Source organism: Plectropomus leopardus, chromosome 7 (genome assembly GCF_026936395.1).
Source record: "Plectropomus leopardus strain MGB_pleo_1.0 chromosome 7, ASM2693639v1, whole genome shotgun sequence".
Lineage (NCBI taxonomy): Eukaryota > Metazoa > Chordata > Actinopteri > Perciformes > Serranidae > Plectropomus > Plectropomus leopardus.
The window spans coordinates 31,043,061-31,056,678 of record NC_142182.1 but is presented as its reverse complement, the minus strand read 5'-3'; the positions used below and the strand labels follow the sequence as shown (position 1 = coordinate 31,056,678).

Here is a 13,618-nt window from a genome sequence, read left to right as displayed (position 1 = left end):
CTTGATTTCTCTCAAAAACATGGGAAAAAAGGCGATGAGCAACTTGAGAAATGGCCCAAAAATTTTGGATAAATTAGAAGAAAATTACCTGAAATTAAGATAAAGAAAAAAAGTGAACAAACAAACAAATATAACATTAAGTGAATTATATAGTTTTTCTGAATATTTTCCCTTATTATTTTGGGGGGCATTTTTGCTGTTATTTGATAGGACAGCACAAGTGTGAAAGGGGGGGTGACATGCAACAAAGATCCGAGGCTGGAATCGAACCTGCGGCCGCTGCGGTGAGGAGACAGCCTCTATATATGGAGCGTCCGCTCTATCCACAGAGCCACCAGGTGCCCCATTTTTTGATAATATCTAATTTTTTTTTTAGTTCGACATTAGAAGAAAATTACCTTCAAATAGGATAAATGAAAAAAGTAAACAAACAAACAAAATCAAGAAAATGACCTCAAGAAAATGCTAAAAAAAATGAAATTACTTTTTTTTTTCCTGTAACCTTATTTTGAATATATAATTAAGAGAATGACATAGTTTTCTGAACATTTTCTCTTATTTTTTTGATAGTATCTGATCATTTTTAGATCATCACTGTTACTTTTTTTGCAGTTTTTTGGGGCAATTTTTCCAAGTTACTCATTGATGTTTTAAATTCCAGTAAAAGGCAACTGAATGCAGCACATAGAAATAAATTCAGGTGTCCTGTGACTACACACAGATAAAGAAAATCAGATTTAATGGCGATACAATGCCAATCACATCTTGTGAAACTTGATGAGAGGAGCGTGGTGGTTTCACAAATGGATCAATGCTCGGTGCTGAATGGCTGCGGTCGGGTAGAGGTGGAGATTTGATGACTCCAGAGGTTCACACTGCTGGACATCTGGTAGTTTTTACAGCAGCTGGCACAGAGATACAAGGAAATACAACACAAGAGAAGCATGAGGAAACACTGTGCTCTTAAACATGGAATATTCAAGGAATTCCTGGCAGAATTCCTGGGGACCTTTGTCTTGGTTGTAAGTAGCATTTTGTTTTAGAAGCTGTTTCATGATTGTTCACAGTGGTAAAAGAAGTATTACGATCCTGTACTTAGGTAGCAGTACTAATACAACACTTTAAAAATACTCTGCTTCTAGCAAAAGTCCTGCATTGGAAATGTTACTTAAGTTAAAGTACGTAAGCAGAAACAAGAAAATGTGTTTAATTTTTAAAAGTCAAAGCAATCATGCAGAAAAAAATGAATGAACATGATAAATCAAAAATGATTAAAATAATTAAAGGGAAAAACAGCAAGTCCTCATATTTGAGACACTGGAATGTTTTTGCATAAAAAATGACATGCTTATAAAAATAGTTGCCAGTTTTGCCAATTTTCTATTGACTAATTGTTTCAGCTGCATATTTTCATATTTTTGGTTTGTGTGTAAAAATCTTGATTTGTAAAGTAAGTTATCAAATGATGCAGTGGAGTCAAAAGTACCAGATTTCCCTCTGAAGTGTTGTGAATTAGAGGTAGAAAGTGGCATGAAATTGATATACTAAAGTAAAGTAAAAGTACCTTAAATTTGTAATTAAGTACTGTATTTGAGTAAATGTACTTAGTTTCATTCCACCTCTGCTTGTTTATAAACATATTTCAGTCAAATGTGGTGCTCCAGGCTGCTCAACATTTGTTCATAAATCGTCTTGTCCCTTTATGATGTTTGTGACAGTCTGCTCTCCTCTTCCTCTCTTGTTTGTCAGTTGTTTGGCTGCGGCTCAGTCGCTCAGACCGTCCTCAGTCGAAACACCCTGGGCGAGCCTCTCACCGTCCACATTGGCTTCTCCGTTGGACTGATGATGGCGGCGTATGTGGCCGGCGGAGTGTCAGGTAAATGTGGTTTCTTGTCGAAACGTCTGCAACTAATTTACAATCAAGCAGAATTTTTTCACACCAGAAACAGATAAGATGTATTACCACATAGTTTTTCTCCTACAAGAAATTTGCCTTAGTTTTGGTGCATGAATTAAACATAAAATAAACATGTTAAGAAGAACAAAAATAAGTACTGCAACACTCAAGTACATAAATATACATTTTAAAGAATACCATACAAATTTGACAGAGATACTTACATATATACTGTAACATAACAAGAGCCAAATCACTTGAGCTACCGCCCCACAGTTTGATGGTATTTTGTATTTAATGCACGTTCAATACAGTAAGATAAATAATTGTTACTGGCAGGGTGTCTGCAGGTCCCTAAGAAGTCTTAGAATGTCTTGAATACAGTTTGATAAATATTAGGCCTTAAAAGTCATCAAATAGTCTTAATTTGATTTTGTGAGGTCTAAATTAACACAAAGATTTTATTTAATAATATTATTTTATTATTCTTTTTCTTTTTGTCAAAATTAGCTCTTCAGCATGAAAGTCCACATTTCTGATAAAATACATCTTTAAACCTACCGCTGAACATGATAATCTTTTGACTTTATACTTGCAGTTACCTGTTGGCGAAATGTAGATTGACTTAACTCACTCTAATAACCATATTCATACATATAAAACCTGCCTCTGCACATGAGCAAATCTATACCTTTTTTGAGGTATGTAGGTATATTACTAAGGAAAGGATGTTTTTTTCAATAAATCAGACTTAAATTTGGGTAAAAATAATCCTGTAAAGGTCTTTAAACAAACTCACAGTAAGAGCCTGATACCTGTAGACACCTTGAATGGATGTTGCTGAGATCAAGTTCCAACTCTTCTGGGTGCTATAATGATAGTTTGTTGTTTGCATATTCAGCTGTTTAGCGTTGCAGACTGCATAAAAATAATTCATAGTCAATACAAACAACCTGTGCCAGGACATATAAACAGTCTGTAATGAAAACATTGTTACTCATGAGGCTTTCATCTTGTAATAATATAACTTTATGACTTCCTGTGCAGCCATGTGCCATGTACCTCCACAGCTCAGCAGGAACGTGCCAGCTTTCTGTCCACATCCAATGAAAGCGTACTGACCATTGATTTGTTTTAGCGCCAGTGCACAGCCTCTCCAGGGTCATACATAACCCTGGGCACTAAATGTCCTGCAAAGCTCATTGATCAAAGCCTACGTTGCTGTCGTTCAACAAGACTACTCGCCTCAACCGAGCTGCAGCTACTTCCAGTTTTACATCAAAAGGAGGAGACAGAATTCATGAAGACAGATGTTTAAAAATATAAAAATCTGGCAGGATGTGAGCGCAGCTTGATTAGGGAAAGAACGGAATAATGTGCCTTTTTGTTTTTTGTTTTTTATGTAGAAGTTGAATTTCTAATATGTGACCATTATTCTGCTTCTTTGCTTAACAAAAACCCTGCACCGCCCCGGGGGCCGCTCTCCTTCTGCTGCCCCTCGTAAATGTGACGGCCTGACTAATGATGGAGGGGACATCATGCCAGACGCCCCCACACACTGCACCCCTCTTTCACTCTCTGCTTTGTCTTCCATCCCAGGAGGCCATGTGAACCCTGCTGTGTCTCTGGCCATGGTGATTCTGGGCAAGCTGAAGATCTGGAAGTTTCCCTTCTACGTCATTGCTCAGTTTCTTGGTGCTTTTGCTGGAGCTGCTGCAGTCTTTGGATTATACTACGGTGAATACACTAGAGCTTTATCCTGTTACGCACCTGTAACAGTTGATTTTGGGTGTCATCATTCAGCTGTCACAATGAAAACACACAGTTACAATTCTTTATATTTGTCCTTTTCACAGATGCCTTCATGGACTTCACCAGTGGGATTCTTTCAGTGACGGGAATCAATGCAACAGGTCACATTTTTGCGTCCTACCCTGCGAGACACCTGTCAATCCTCGGCGGCTTCATCGATCAGGTGAGCTCTGACCGCTGTGACCCAATGACCTCCCCTCTATTGTGCATTGCCACTCCCGTTCAGGCTCCAGATTCGGCAAAGTCTGGCGAATTTAGCTAATGCAAAATTGATTGCCCCATTTAGTCTGAGAACACCCCCTCTTTTGCCTCAGTTTTGGGTCTAATGACCCATTTCCTGGCATTCACTAGAAGGTCAAATCTATACTTAACACCATTTTCCGCCTTTTTAGTTGGTGCAGCGATGCAAAAATAACACGTCTACCAGCTTTAAACTGTTGAAAATCACATCAGGTGATCCGCAGAGATAAGACTAATCAGTGTGATTGTGCTCCTGTTAGTGTTTTCTTTTAAAGATATGTGCATCCCTGCATTTAATTAAAACATTTCAAACCATTAAGATTAAACCTGTTGTAACGATATATCTTAGAGAATATACTCTTAGAGGGAATCCTATATTTACTATACTATGATAGTGCTTTGTATACTATATTATACTTAAAGGTATTTTATGTGTTTGTTAGAAAGAGACTGGAAGCAAAACACCATGATGAAAAAAATTAAATTAAAAAAAGCTAATTATATTGTAAAAAGAGTGACTCATATGCTAAATGACTGCAGTAAAGATAATGAAGATGTGATTTTTGTGTAACTAATGCTAATCTTTATAGTATTTACTTAAAAAATACTATTATTATAGAAGATGTATGTCCATAAAGACATTTGCCTGTAAAAAGACACTTTTTACTCACATATACATGAATATAAAGCTAAAATACTGGAACAGGTTTGATCTCACTGTACCAGAGGTAGGACTAAGTTATTATTGCAAGTTACAAGTTAGTTTCACATCTTTGCACTCAATTTCTAAGTCAAAACGTTTAAGTCCCAAGCCCTAAACTTTGATTTTTGAGTCCTAAACAAGTCATAATGTGCTCTTCACCAAATATAATGTCAATAACAACAGAGCAATAATGTATAATCCGTTTTAAAAAAGTCATGAATGCATTTTAAAATGTGTAGTTTTGTTTGAAGTTGTTGCGATTTTGTCTGTTTTTTTCGACCTGCACATTTTTCATAGTGCAGTTTGTTTTTTTGTTGACCACCATGTAGTTCTTGTGCATGAACAGAATTACTTTTGGTAACATTTTTCTGGTGCTGAGTCACGTATTGTTTGCTCTTCATGGCTCTCCTGCAGCATGAATGGATGCTGTCAGATTGGTTCAAAGTGAATCAGAGAAATGAATTGTTGACTTGTTGGGAATCAATAACATTAACATTAGTTGATTAAAGAAATAAGTTAATTCATGACACACTAAAAACATACTACATATTTTTGGGGAAAGGTATCAGGTTTTTTCACGTCAAAAGGCTCAAGTCCAATTCAAGCCACAAGACAGTGGTGTTAAAGTCCAAGCCGAGTCACGCGTCTTTTTTTTGTTAATTTAAGTCTTAAGTCATCTAATTCAAAGTCATGTGACTCAAGTCCACACCTCTGCTCTGCAATTTACCAAACAAATGATGTTCTGCTCCTGCAGGTGGTGGGGACAGGTATGCTGGTGCTGTGTATCCTGGCTATTATTGATGGTGGAAACATTGGAGCACCCAAAGGCGTGGAGCCGCTGGCTATCGGTCTGATCATCATGGCCATCGGTGTCTCTATGGGACTCAACTGTGGATACCCCCTGAACCCTGCCAGAGACCTGGGACCTCGACTGTTCACTGCTGTAGCTGGATGGGGGATGGAGGTCTTCAGGTAACTGTATACAGCAGAGCAAGACACATAAGGATGTTTTTATTATGTTTTATATTGTATGATTTCAATATTTGTTAGATTTATTAATTAAAGCAACACAATAAGGAGTAATGTTATTGGACAGAACCAGGAAAATGAGGACTATAAAGAAGTACTGAATAAATTTGTTACAGTCTGAAGGAACCACTGATTTTATCAACCTATGTCGTTAGTTTTTTTTTATTATGCTGGTGTATACGGGCAGCAGAGGAAGGAGGATTCAAATGCAGATGGTGAATAATTCAGCGAATCATGGGACAAAGCTTACAGTGGTCAGGCAGGTCAACAGCAAGAAGTCAGTCCAAAACAGACACACGAATCCGCCAGGTAGATGGTAAAGACAAGGTGAGACACATAGCAAAACAAATTTTTTTTAAAAAAGAATACAAAACCCAAGGAAAAGTCACTTTTGGAAAACACTGGAACGATTGACAGTACAGGTAACAAAAACAAAGTGGCAAAGAGAAAAGGGAACACAGACTAAATACACTGAGGAGGGAAGAATAACAAGGGAAAGGTAAAAACAAATCAAGGTGGAGGAGACATTCCCACAGGTTGGAAAAAAAACACAAAGAGAGGAAGTAAAACAAAGCAGCGGGAAAATGACTTTCAGAATAAAACAGGAAACAGATTACAAACAAAACCTAGAGCAAGAGTTTAGCCGAAAAACTCGGCTGAAGCAAATATCAGATACAGATGATGTACTTTTTATTAGTATAATCTGAGTAAAATCCAATCTTGTAATTAAGGAGAATAAATAAAATAATATAATAAATATTTTGTAATAAATATAAAATAAATAAATAATAAATATATAAACTTCCAATCAACACATATCAGTTTCAGGATTCATGCTGCGTTTTTGTGATGTCAGAAGGTTGGAGCTTCTGAGATGGAAACTTCTTCTTCCAGCTGCAAAGAGGATGGGTTGAATTTTAATGCTTCGAGCGTGCTGACAACCGTCTTGTCCCTTTTTGCTGCACCAGTACATTCCTTACAACCACTAAAACAGCTTAAAAATGGATTTACCTGACTTGTTTTCAGGGTTTATAGTAAAAAAAAAAAAATCTAATTAACTGAGGTCACTCTACATGGACAGCAGTAATCATTAATACCACATCACACCTTACATGTGGTTGAAAATTTATTTTAAATATGTGAATTGATAAAAATAAGTTTCTCACCAATGACCAAACATTGGCCTTTGCCATGTTTATGCATTTATGACATCAAGTCAGCAACTTGTGTTATAAAGTAATGTTGTCAATATTAGTAGAATCATATATTTGGGTTATTCAAAAAGAATACATCTGATCTTTATTAACAAAATAATTTATTTCAATAGGAAAACAGGAATAATTACTATTCAGTGTAAATATTTTAAATGTAATTTAACAGCTTAAAAGTGATGAATGTGTGAGCCACTTAAATGAACCACAGTGTTACATAATGTCACATGCAGTGGACAGATGCAGTCGATGCTTGTGAATGATCCAGCGATGACACCAGTGACCCACAGCGGCCTTAGAGTGACTGTCAGAGAGTTATTTAACTCTTTCCGCTTCTATGTTTTTACTCTGTGTTTCTCACAGCACTGCAGATAACTGGTGGTGGATCCCCGTGGCGGGGCCCATGGTGGGGGGCGTGGTCGCAGCCGTCATCTACTACCTGCTCATTGAGCTGCACCATCACCGCGAGGAGCCCGAGAAGCCCCACGAGGAAGAGGAGGAGGAGGAGGAAGATGAGGACGACGAGGACAGCAGCCTGAAGGACAAATATGAGATGATCACCATGAGCTAAAAAAAGACATTAACCTTCAGGACAAACTGGTTCAGATTGTTTAACTGTCAGTCAGGTGGAGATACACAGCTTCCATCTGTTAACACTAATAAATATGGACTGTCTCCTTTGTAATTTTAATGTTTTATGTTTCATGAACACATGAAAATCTCAGTCTTGTGTGCTTCACATTGTTCTGACTGTTCATATACATGTTGTAAATACTGTACTATAGACATTAGATGCTTGAAAATGATGGGTACCAACTGTGTTACATGCCTGCTTTTCTCCTTTTAGGTTTGCTCCCATTTTCTTTTCTGATATTTTCTGTATATTTACATAAAACTTTTAGTTTTTTTTGTTTTTGTTTAAACTTATAATTATTTCCTTTTTTTGCAAACCATGAGGAATCATCCCTCCTGTTCTGTATTAATATGTGTATTTATTCTGTGTTGTTTTGTCTACATTAAAGTTTCTACAAATATCAAATGTCATACAAGATATTTCACTTCAGGGATGAAACTCCATCTTTTGTCCCATTTATCACTGAAAACTGCAGTTAAGATGACAGTTTGTTTAAGTAATTTCCATCTCAGTATTTATTCCATTACCTCATACATCCTCATATGTCACTTGAATTGTTGTACGGGCCAGAGAGAATAACTGAAAGCAGACAGGAACGGTAGACATGAATCCTCGCCATAAACCTCATGAGCAGACAAGTACATTTATAACTCTTAGACTGAAAAGCTTCAACTACGATTGGACGACACATGAGATGGATAATTTGTTTTTAGTTGCCATGATTGCAGAGGATGATTACACCCCTCAGTGTCAGCTACGAGCATTATGCACTAACAAATTTCCTGTATGAGCTGATTACTCTTGTTAATCATCTGAGTCACAGTCGGATGTCTGATTTGGACGCTAATAGGAGCCTCAGATGCTGTGACTTCACTGTTAAAGATACAGAAAGAGTGAGGTTATATGTGAAAATTGTAAGGGAGCACTTCCTGTCGTCCTGTCGTTGACTCCTCACACCTGTGGTCAGTGTTGGAGGTACTATTTGGACCATTTACTTGAGTAACATTAACACTACCACGATGCAAATATACTTTATTTCAAGTAAAAGAATAAATTCAAACTTTTACATAAAGATCCCCTCCAGACTCCACAAATAAGTTATCAGCACACATGCGCACAAATAAACACTGTAGCAGCATCAAAAGTCTCCACACTTCTTATTTTCTTTTACTTAAGTGGTAGGGGTAAAGAAAGGAAACTAGGGAAAAGATATAATTAGAATTATTATGATTACATGTTTAAAATTATGTTACAAATTATTATAATTTTAAGCAGTTTTTGTTTTTTTTACTGTCTGTCTGGTTGTTGTTTTTTAAAACTGATTTCTTGCCTTTTCCCCTCAGTGACACATAAAACTCAGATCAAAGATTTTCTGGCCAAAAAAACACAGATTCCCTGTTCAACATCCAGGAAAACTGAGTTTCAGAGACAGAGTGAGGGTCAAAGACACCAGAGGACCAATTTAAGTCCTCCTGCCGCTGCTGTGGAGCCAGGCAGCAAGAGGAAACAGCATCAGACGGACAAATGAGAGACCTGCAGGGTGAGTTCATCTGACGTCAGCCTGAGGGTCAAAGTACAGTCACATTATTGTTGATGTCAGTTTGTCGTGTATACATTGCATGATTGCATACATGGAGCAGTGAGGAAAATCACTTTGTATAGACTGACTGGCAGCTCAATAACGCTACGTGTGCAGGTGCATGTGATCTCGTCTCTCACCTATAAACGGGGCTTTAAATGATGGAGGAGGATGTCACTGACAGGAAGGAACAGTCAGCTGAGTTTATAGAAATGCATCTCTCCGAATCTGCAAAATCACAGGAAACCAAAAAGTTCATCATGAAGCATGTTGTTTCTCCAAAGCAGCTGTTACCTTCAACTATACTGACTTTTCAGGTTTTTTTGTTTAATTGTGTGGAGCTGTGAATTAGTGTCACTCTGTTTTCTGTAGGTTGTTTAAATCAAAGGAAAAGATGCAACAAAATTCAGTATTGGAGTTCAAATATGTACATTTACATTTTGTACTGAAATATAAAATTTGAGGCAGCCTACTTCTGAGGTTCTTTTTATGCCACTTTATATGCTTCACACTGCAGAGTGAAATTAGTTACACTAATTTACAGTTGTAGTTACTATTTATGTAAAGCAAATAGTATTAAAATTGCATTAAATTAGTATAAATTAAAATTATTGCATACAAAATGTGGAAATATACAAGTACAGCGGGAAAAGTATTTAATTGACAAAAATTCATTTGCTCCTACATTGCTAATTGTTAGTCTTTTTTTCACACAATAACATTATCAGTTCATAAATCAAGAAATGAATGATCAAAATAATCATTAAATGAAATTATCATAATTAGTCCTTCATACTAAATAGTGAAAAAATAGCTCCAACTCAATCAACTACAATAGTAAAATTCTGCTTTTACATGCATGAGTAATAATATGGCAGCATATTACAAACAAAAAAAGTCAGTGTCACATAACAAAGTGAAAACTTTTAATATAATAAGGATACGCCATCTATCCCGCTATAATGTGAAATATTTTTATGTTGTAACAATAAATGATAACATTTTATCATGAAATGTCTTCCATTATAATAAGATTATATATGAGATTATATAGATTATTATATAGATTGTTACTGTTGTATGTCATGATGACATGAAAAATATCTTGTACAGAAACTTTTAATTTTCTAATGTAATAGTGACCCATGAAGGCTAATACACTTCAGTATAATAATCTAACCTTTGAAATTTCTTTGAAGAACATGGGGGAAAAGGCAATGAGCAACTTTTCAAGAAGGGTTCCACAAGTTGCCAGAAATAAGTTGATTTGGAAGATTATTTTTAAATAAGTTAGGGAAACTTAAGACAACAAAAATGTCACACTTGGGACTAAAGACCCAAAAGCAGACAGACAAAAAAATGTTCTTTATTACAATCAGTGAACTGTGCGAGAGAATGATGGACAAAATAACTGGCTGAGGTGAGGGGTGATCCGTGCTCCTGTGGTGTTTTTCTTCAGCCGAAAGTGCGGACAGGATGGCTGGTGAGGAATTCTGGCAGAGGTTTTAGCAAAAAAACAAAAAACAACAAAAAACACATAACAAAAAATAGGTAAACGGGCAAAAAATGGAATAGATCTGTAATATAGCTGGACTTGCCTAACAACAATCCAGCAGGGAAAGCCTGTGGAGCTGGCTCTCTTGTAGGTTGCAGGCTTGATTGCAGGCAGGTGTGCATGATGAGAGCAGACGAGGGCTGGAGCGAGAACAAAAGAGAGACAAAACCAAAACACAACAGGTACACACCAAATACTCAGAAGTGACTGAAAAAAAAATTACACTCACACAGACACACAGGAGTCACCTAGAGCCGGTTGTGACAAAAAAGAAAAGCTACAAAAAAATCACATATGTAAAATGACGTTACAGAATTATTATAATTTTGAAAGCATTTTGTCCATGTCCTATTCTTGTTCTTTTTAATGATTTCCTGCTAACTTGGGCAGTTATTTCTTCTTTGCTGCTCATTGCCTTATTCCCATATTATAAAGTTTCAAAGGGTTTAGTAACATTTTAAATGTAAGACTTTCAATGGAGTATTTTCACATTGTGGTATTTGTAAACTAACTTCAATAAATAATCTGAAAACTCCCTCTGACACTGGCAAGATTTGACAACAACAGATGAGGTTAGGCTTTTCACATATTAGACATTTTGACTTCTCACCAGAAAAGCACAGGTGTTCATAATGACACTAACAATGGCTCTGTTCTCTTCAAGTGTCAATGAGAGTGACAGTGAGCCAGCATGCACGACACAGGGAACCTGAAAACAATCATTGTTAATTTCATTATTTACACCTGTGTTGTTAGTGTGACAAGCCAAAATATTGTGAAAAAAGCCTTTTCCTTCATTTAGCAGCAGTGCATCGTAACAACAATTGCTCACATTGTTTCAGCATTTACTGTTTTCATGAGACATATAATGTGACTGAATCTATGCCATGAAAATCTAAAGAGCATTATCTGATACAGGACAATGAACTGGTCAGCTGCTCACTGGAGGCAGTGTCAGCTGCCACTCAGCTCAGTCTGTGTGACACTCTGCAGGCCACTTTCACAATCATGCTTTGTCACTGCAAGGAGAGACAAAAGGTGCTGCTCGCCCTGTCGGCTGTGACGTCAGCTCCTCGCACAGAGCTGAAACTCTAAATGTAGAATATTGATCACAAACATTGTCCTCTCTGCTGGAGCTGCTTTTTTAAACCTTTGGAACCTAAAGGAACTGGCTTAATTTCTTTCAGATACATGGGGAAAAACAGAAATTACACACAAATTAGCAAGACATGAGTAAAAGTACATTGTGAAAACTAGTTGTTTTTTTTTTTAAAAAAAAAGAGGAAAAAAATTTAAAAAGAAAATTACTTGGGGACCTTAAATATTATAATAATTTTGTAACATAATTCTAAAAATGTAATTATAATTAGCTATAAATATAGTTTCCCCTAGCTTTTTTCCTCCAAACATTTTCCCCTAATTAAAAAAAATAATAATAATTTCTTGCAATTTGTTGAACATTTCTTACCAAGTTCCTAATTTGCTTATTTGTTCCTTTGCTTCTTGTGTTTCTGAAAGAAATCTCAACAATTTGCTCTGGGTTCAAGGGTTGAAATACTTGTGACAGGCGTTATGAAGCAGCACAAGAAAAGTGACGTTGATCTGGGATTCAAAGGGTTAAAGGCACAGAGTGAAGTCAGCTTAAAGAGAGCTCACAGTTTCGGTGATAATGTAAACCTCCTACAGAACAGCTCGCCTGCATTTTTTGAAAATATTGAGCTTCAACTTTGTTGTGGGTGACTGTGCTCGTTCATGTCACAACCAGCGAGTGCAGCTGAGGATGTGCATTGAAAATCAATAGCAGGCCACATTCCGTTGCATGTGCAAATGCGCGCTTCCAGGATTTGGCGTACACTTTCCTGTGGATGTTACATCATCGAACACATTCATGAGGAAAAGGTCATCAATAAGTTCAGACAATGAGTAAACAAAGTGTGTAACAAACAAATGGGCTGTGAATAAACTGCTACTTGTGTTTAAAGAAAAGTGTGCCAGCAGCTGCATGGGCTCCTTCTGCCCACTTTACTAACAGAAACAGAGCAATGCTGAGCCCACACAGTATCTGGAGTTTCTCAGCTCAAGTTGTCAATGATGCTGAAGTTCTCTTCAATGGAAACAAAGGAGGATGAGATGTTGAATGTGGCTTTGTGGTGCTGATGTTGGTGGTGACCCACAGGCCGCTTACCAAAACCTCTGGCTCCAACACTACACCCACAGCAGCTGCTCCCTCTGCTGTGGACGCCCCTCCACTGCATTCAGCTGTGTGAGCACGATTCCTTTAAAGGAACTTCACACTACGGAAGCGTTCAAATGATAAATTCAGATACAGATGAAGAGGCAGATTAATAAGAAAACATCTGCCAATGGAAATTAGCCTTTTGGCTACAATTGGGTGCATTTACATTTTATTTTTGAAATGTCCATTAATGTACATTGTCCCTCTATAACAAATAAAGGTAAATAAATAAATAAATACTTAATTATGCAGAATTTAAAGGGTAAAAGAACATCAAACACATAGGATGCTATGCTTTTGGATTAATATCTTTCGATGCCTTTTGTTTGTTTTTTTGCAAAAAGATCGTCTGCCACATGCATTCATACACTGATGCTACCAAAACAAGTTGTAGGTATGTACCCCTGCCAGGACCCTTCACAATAAAATATTAGACACATCTAAATATAAAATTATATGTCTATTTGATCCTTTTTTATTCCTTCCTTAATTTTTCCACCAAACTGCCTTTTTCTTCTAAAAAATATGTATAAATTTTGATATAGTTTTTCCCTTTTATACTTACAAAATAATACAATAAACATGCATCCCAAATTTAACTACTACTACAAGATCTTATTATTTCATCTTTTTTTTATTATGTTCTATATCTATAAGATACAGTCACGAGAAGTTCTGTCCATCACCTTTTATTTGTCTGTCCCAAGAAATATTTCCTGTTC

At 36.7% G+C, this 13,618-nt stretch overlaps 1 protein-coding gene and 1 long non-coding RNA gene across 2 annotated transcripts; one reads left to right on the top strand and one right to left on the bottom strand.

Annotated features, from left to right (window-relative positions):
• Nucleotides 1-232: 232 nt before the first annotated feature.
• On the top strand, nt 233-7,931 carry aqp9a (aquaporin 9a). Its single transcript, XM_042495886.2, has 6 exons — nt 233-1,022; nt 1,750-1,876; nt 3,497-3,634; nt 3,754-3,872; nt 5,407-5,624; nt 7,256-7,931. Exons 1-6 carry the CDS (start codon nt 945-947, stop codon nt 7,461-7,463), a joined length of 888 nt encoding a protein of 295 aa, XP_042351820.2. The 5' UTR covers nt 233-944; the 3' UTR covers nt 7,464-7,931.
• A 2,323-nt stretch (nt 7,932-10,254) lies between these two features.
• Nucleotides 10,255-11,350, bottom strand: LOC148189228 (uncharacterized). The gene is made up of 3 exons (XR_015776895.1): nt 11,271-11,350; nt 10,704-10,800; nt 10,255-10,598 (listed from the first exon to the last, which is right to left on the bottom strand). It is a non-coding gene; the product is annotated as an uncharacterized LOC148189228 (long non-coding RNA).
• Nucleotides 11,351-13,618: the final 2,268 nt, after the last annotated feature.

What these genes read in the sequence shown, in the direction of transcription:
- aqp9a (XM_042495886.2), top strand. Translation starts at nt 945, where the DNA reads ATGAGGAAACACTGTGCTCTTAAACATGGAATATTCAAGGAATTCCTG. An exon ending in AGTCTTTGGATTATACTACG is followed by an intron (nt 3,635 to 3,753) that starts GTGAATACACTA and finishes TCCTTTTCACAG; the next exon opens with ATGCCTTCATGGACTTCACC. An exon ending in TCGGCGGCTTCATCGATCAG is followed by an intron (nt 3,873 to 5,406) that starts GTGAGCTCTGAC and finishes CTGCTCCTGCAG; the next exon opens with GTGGTGGGGACAGGTATGCT.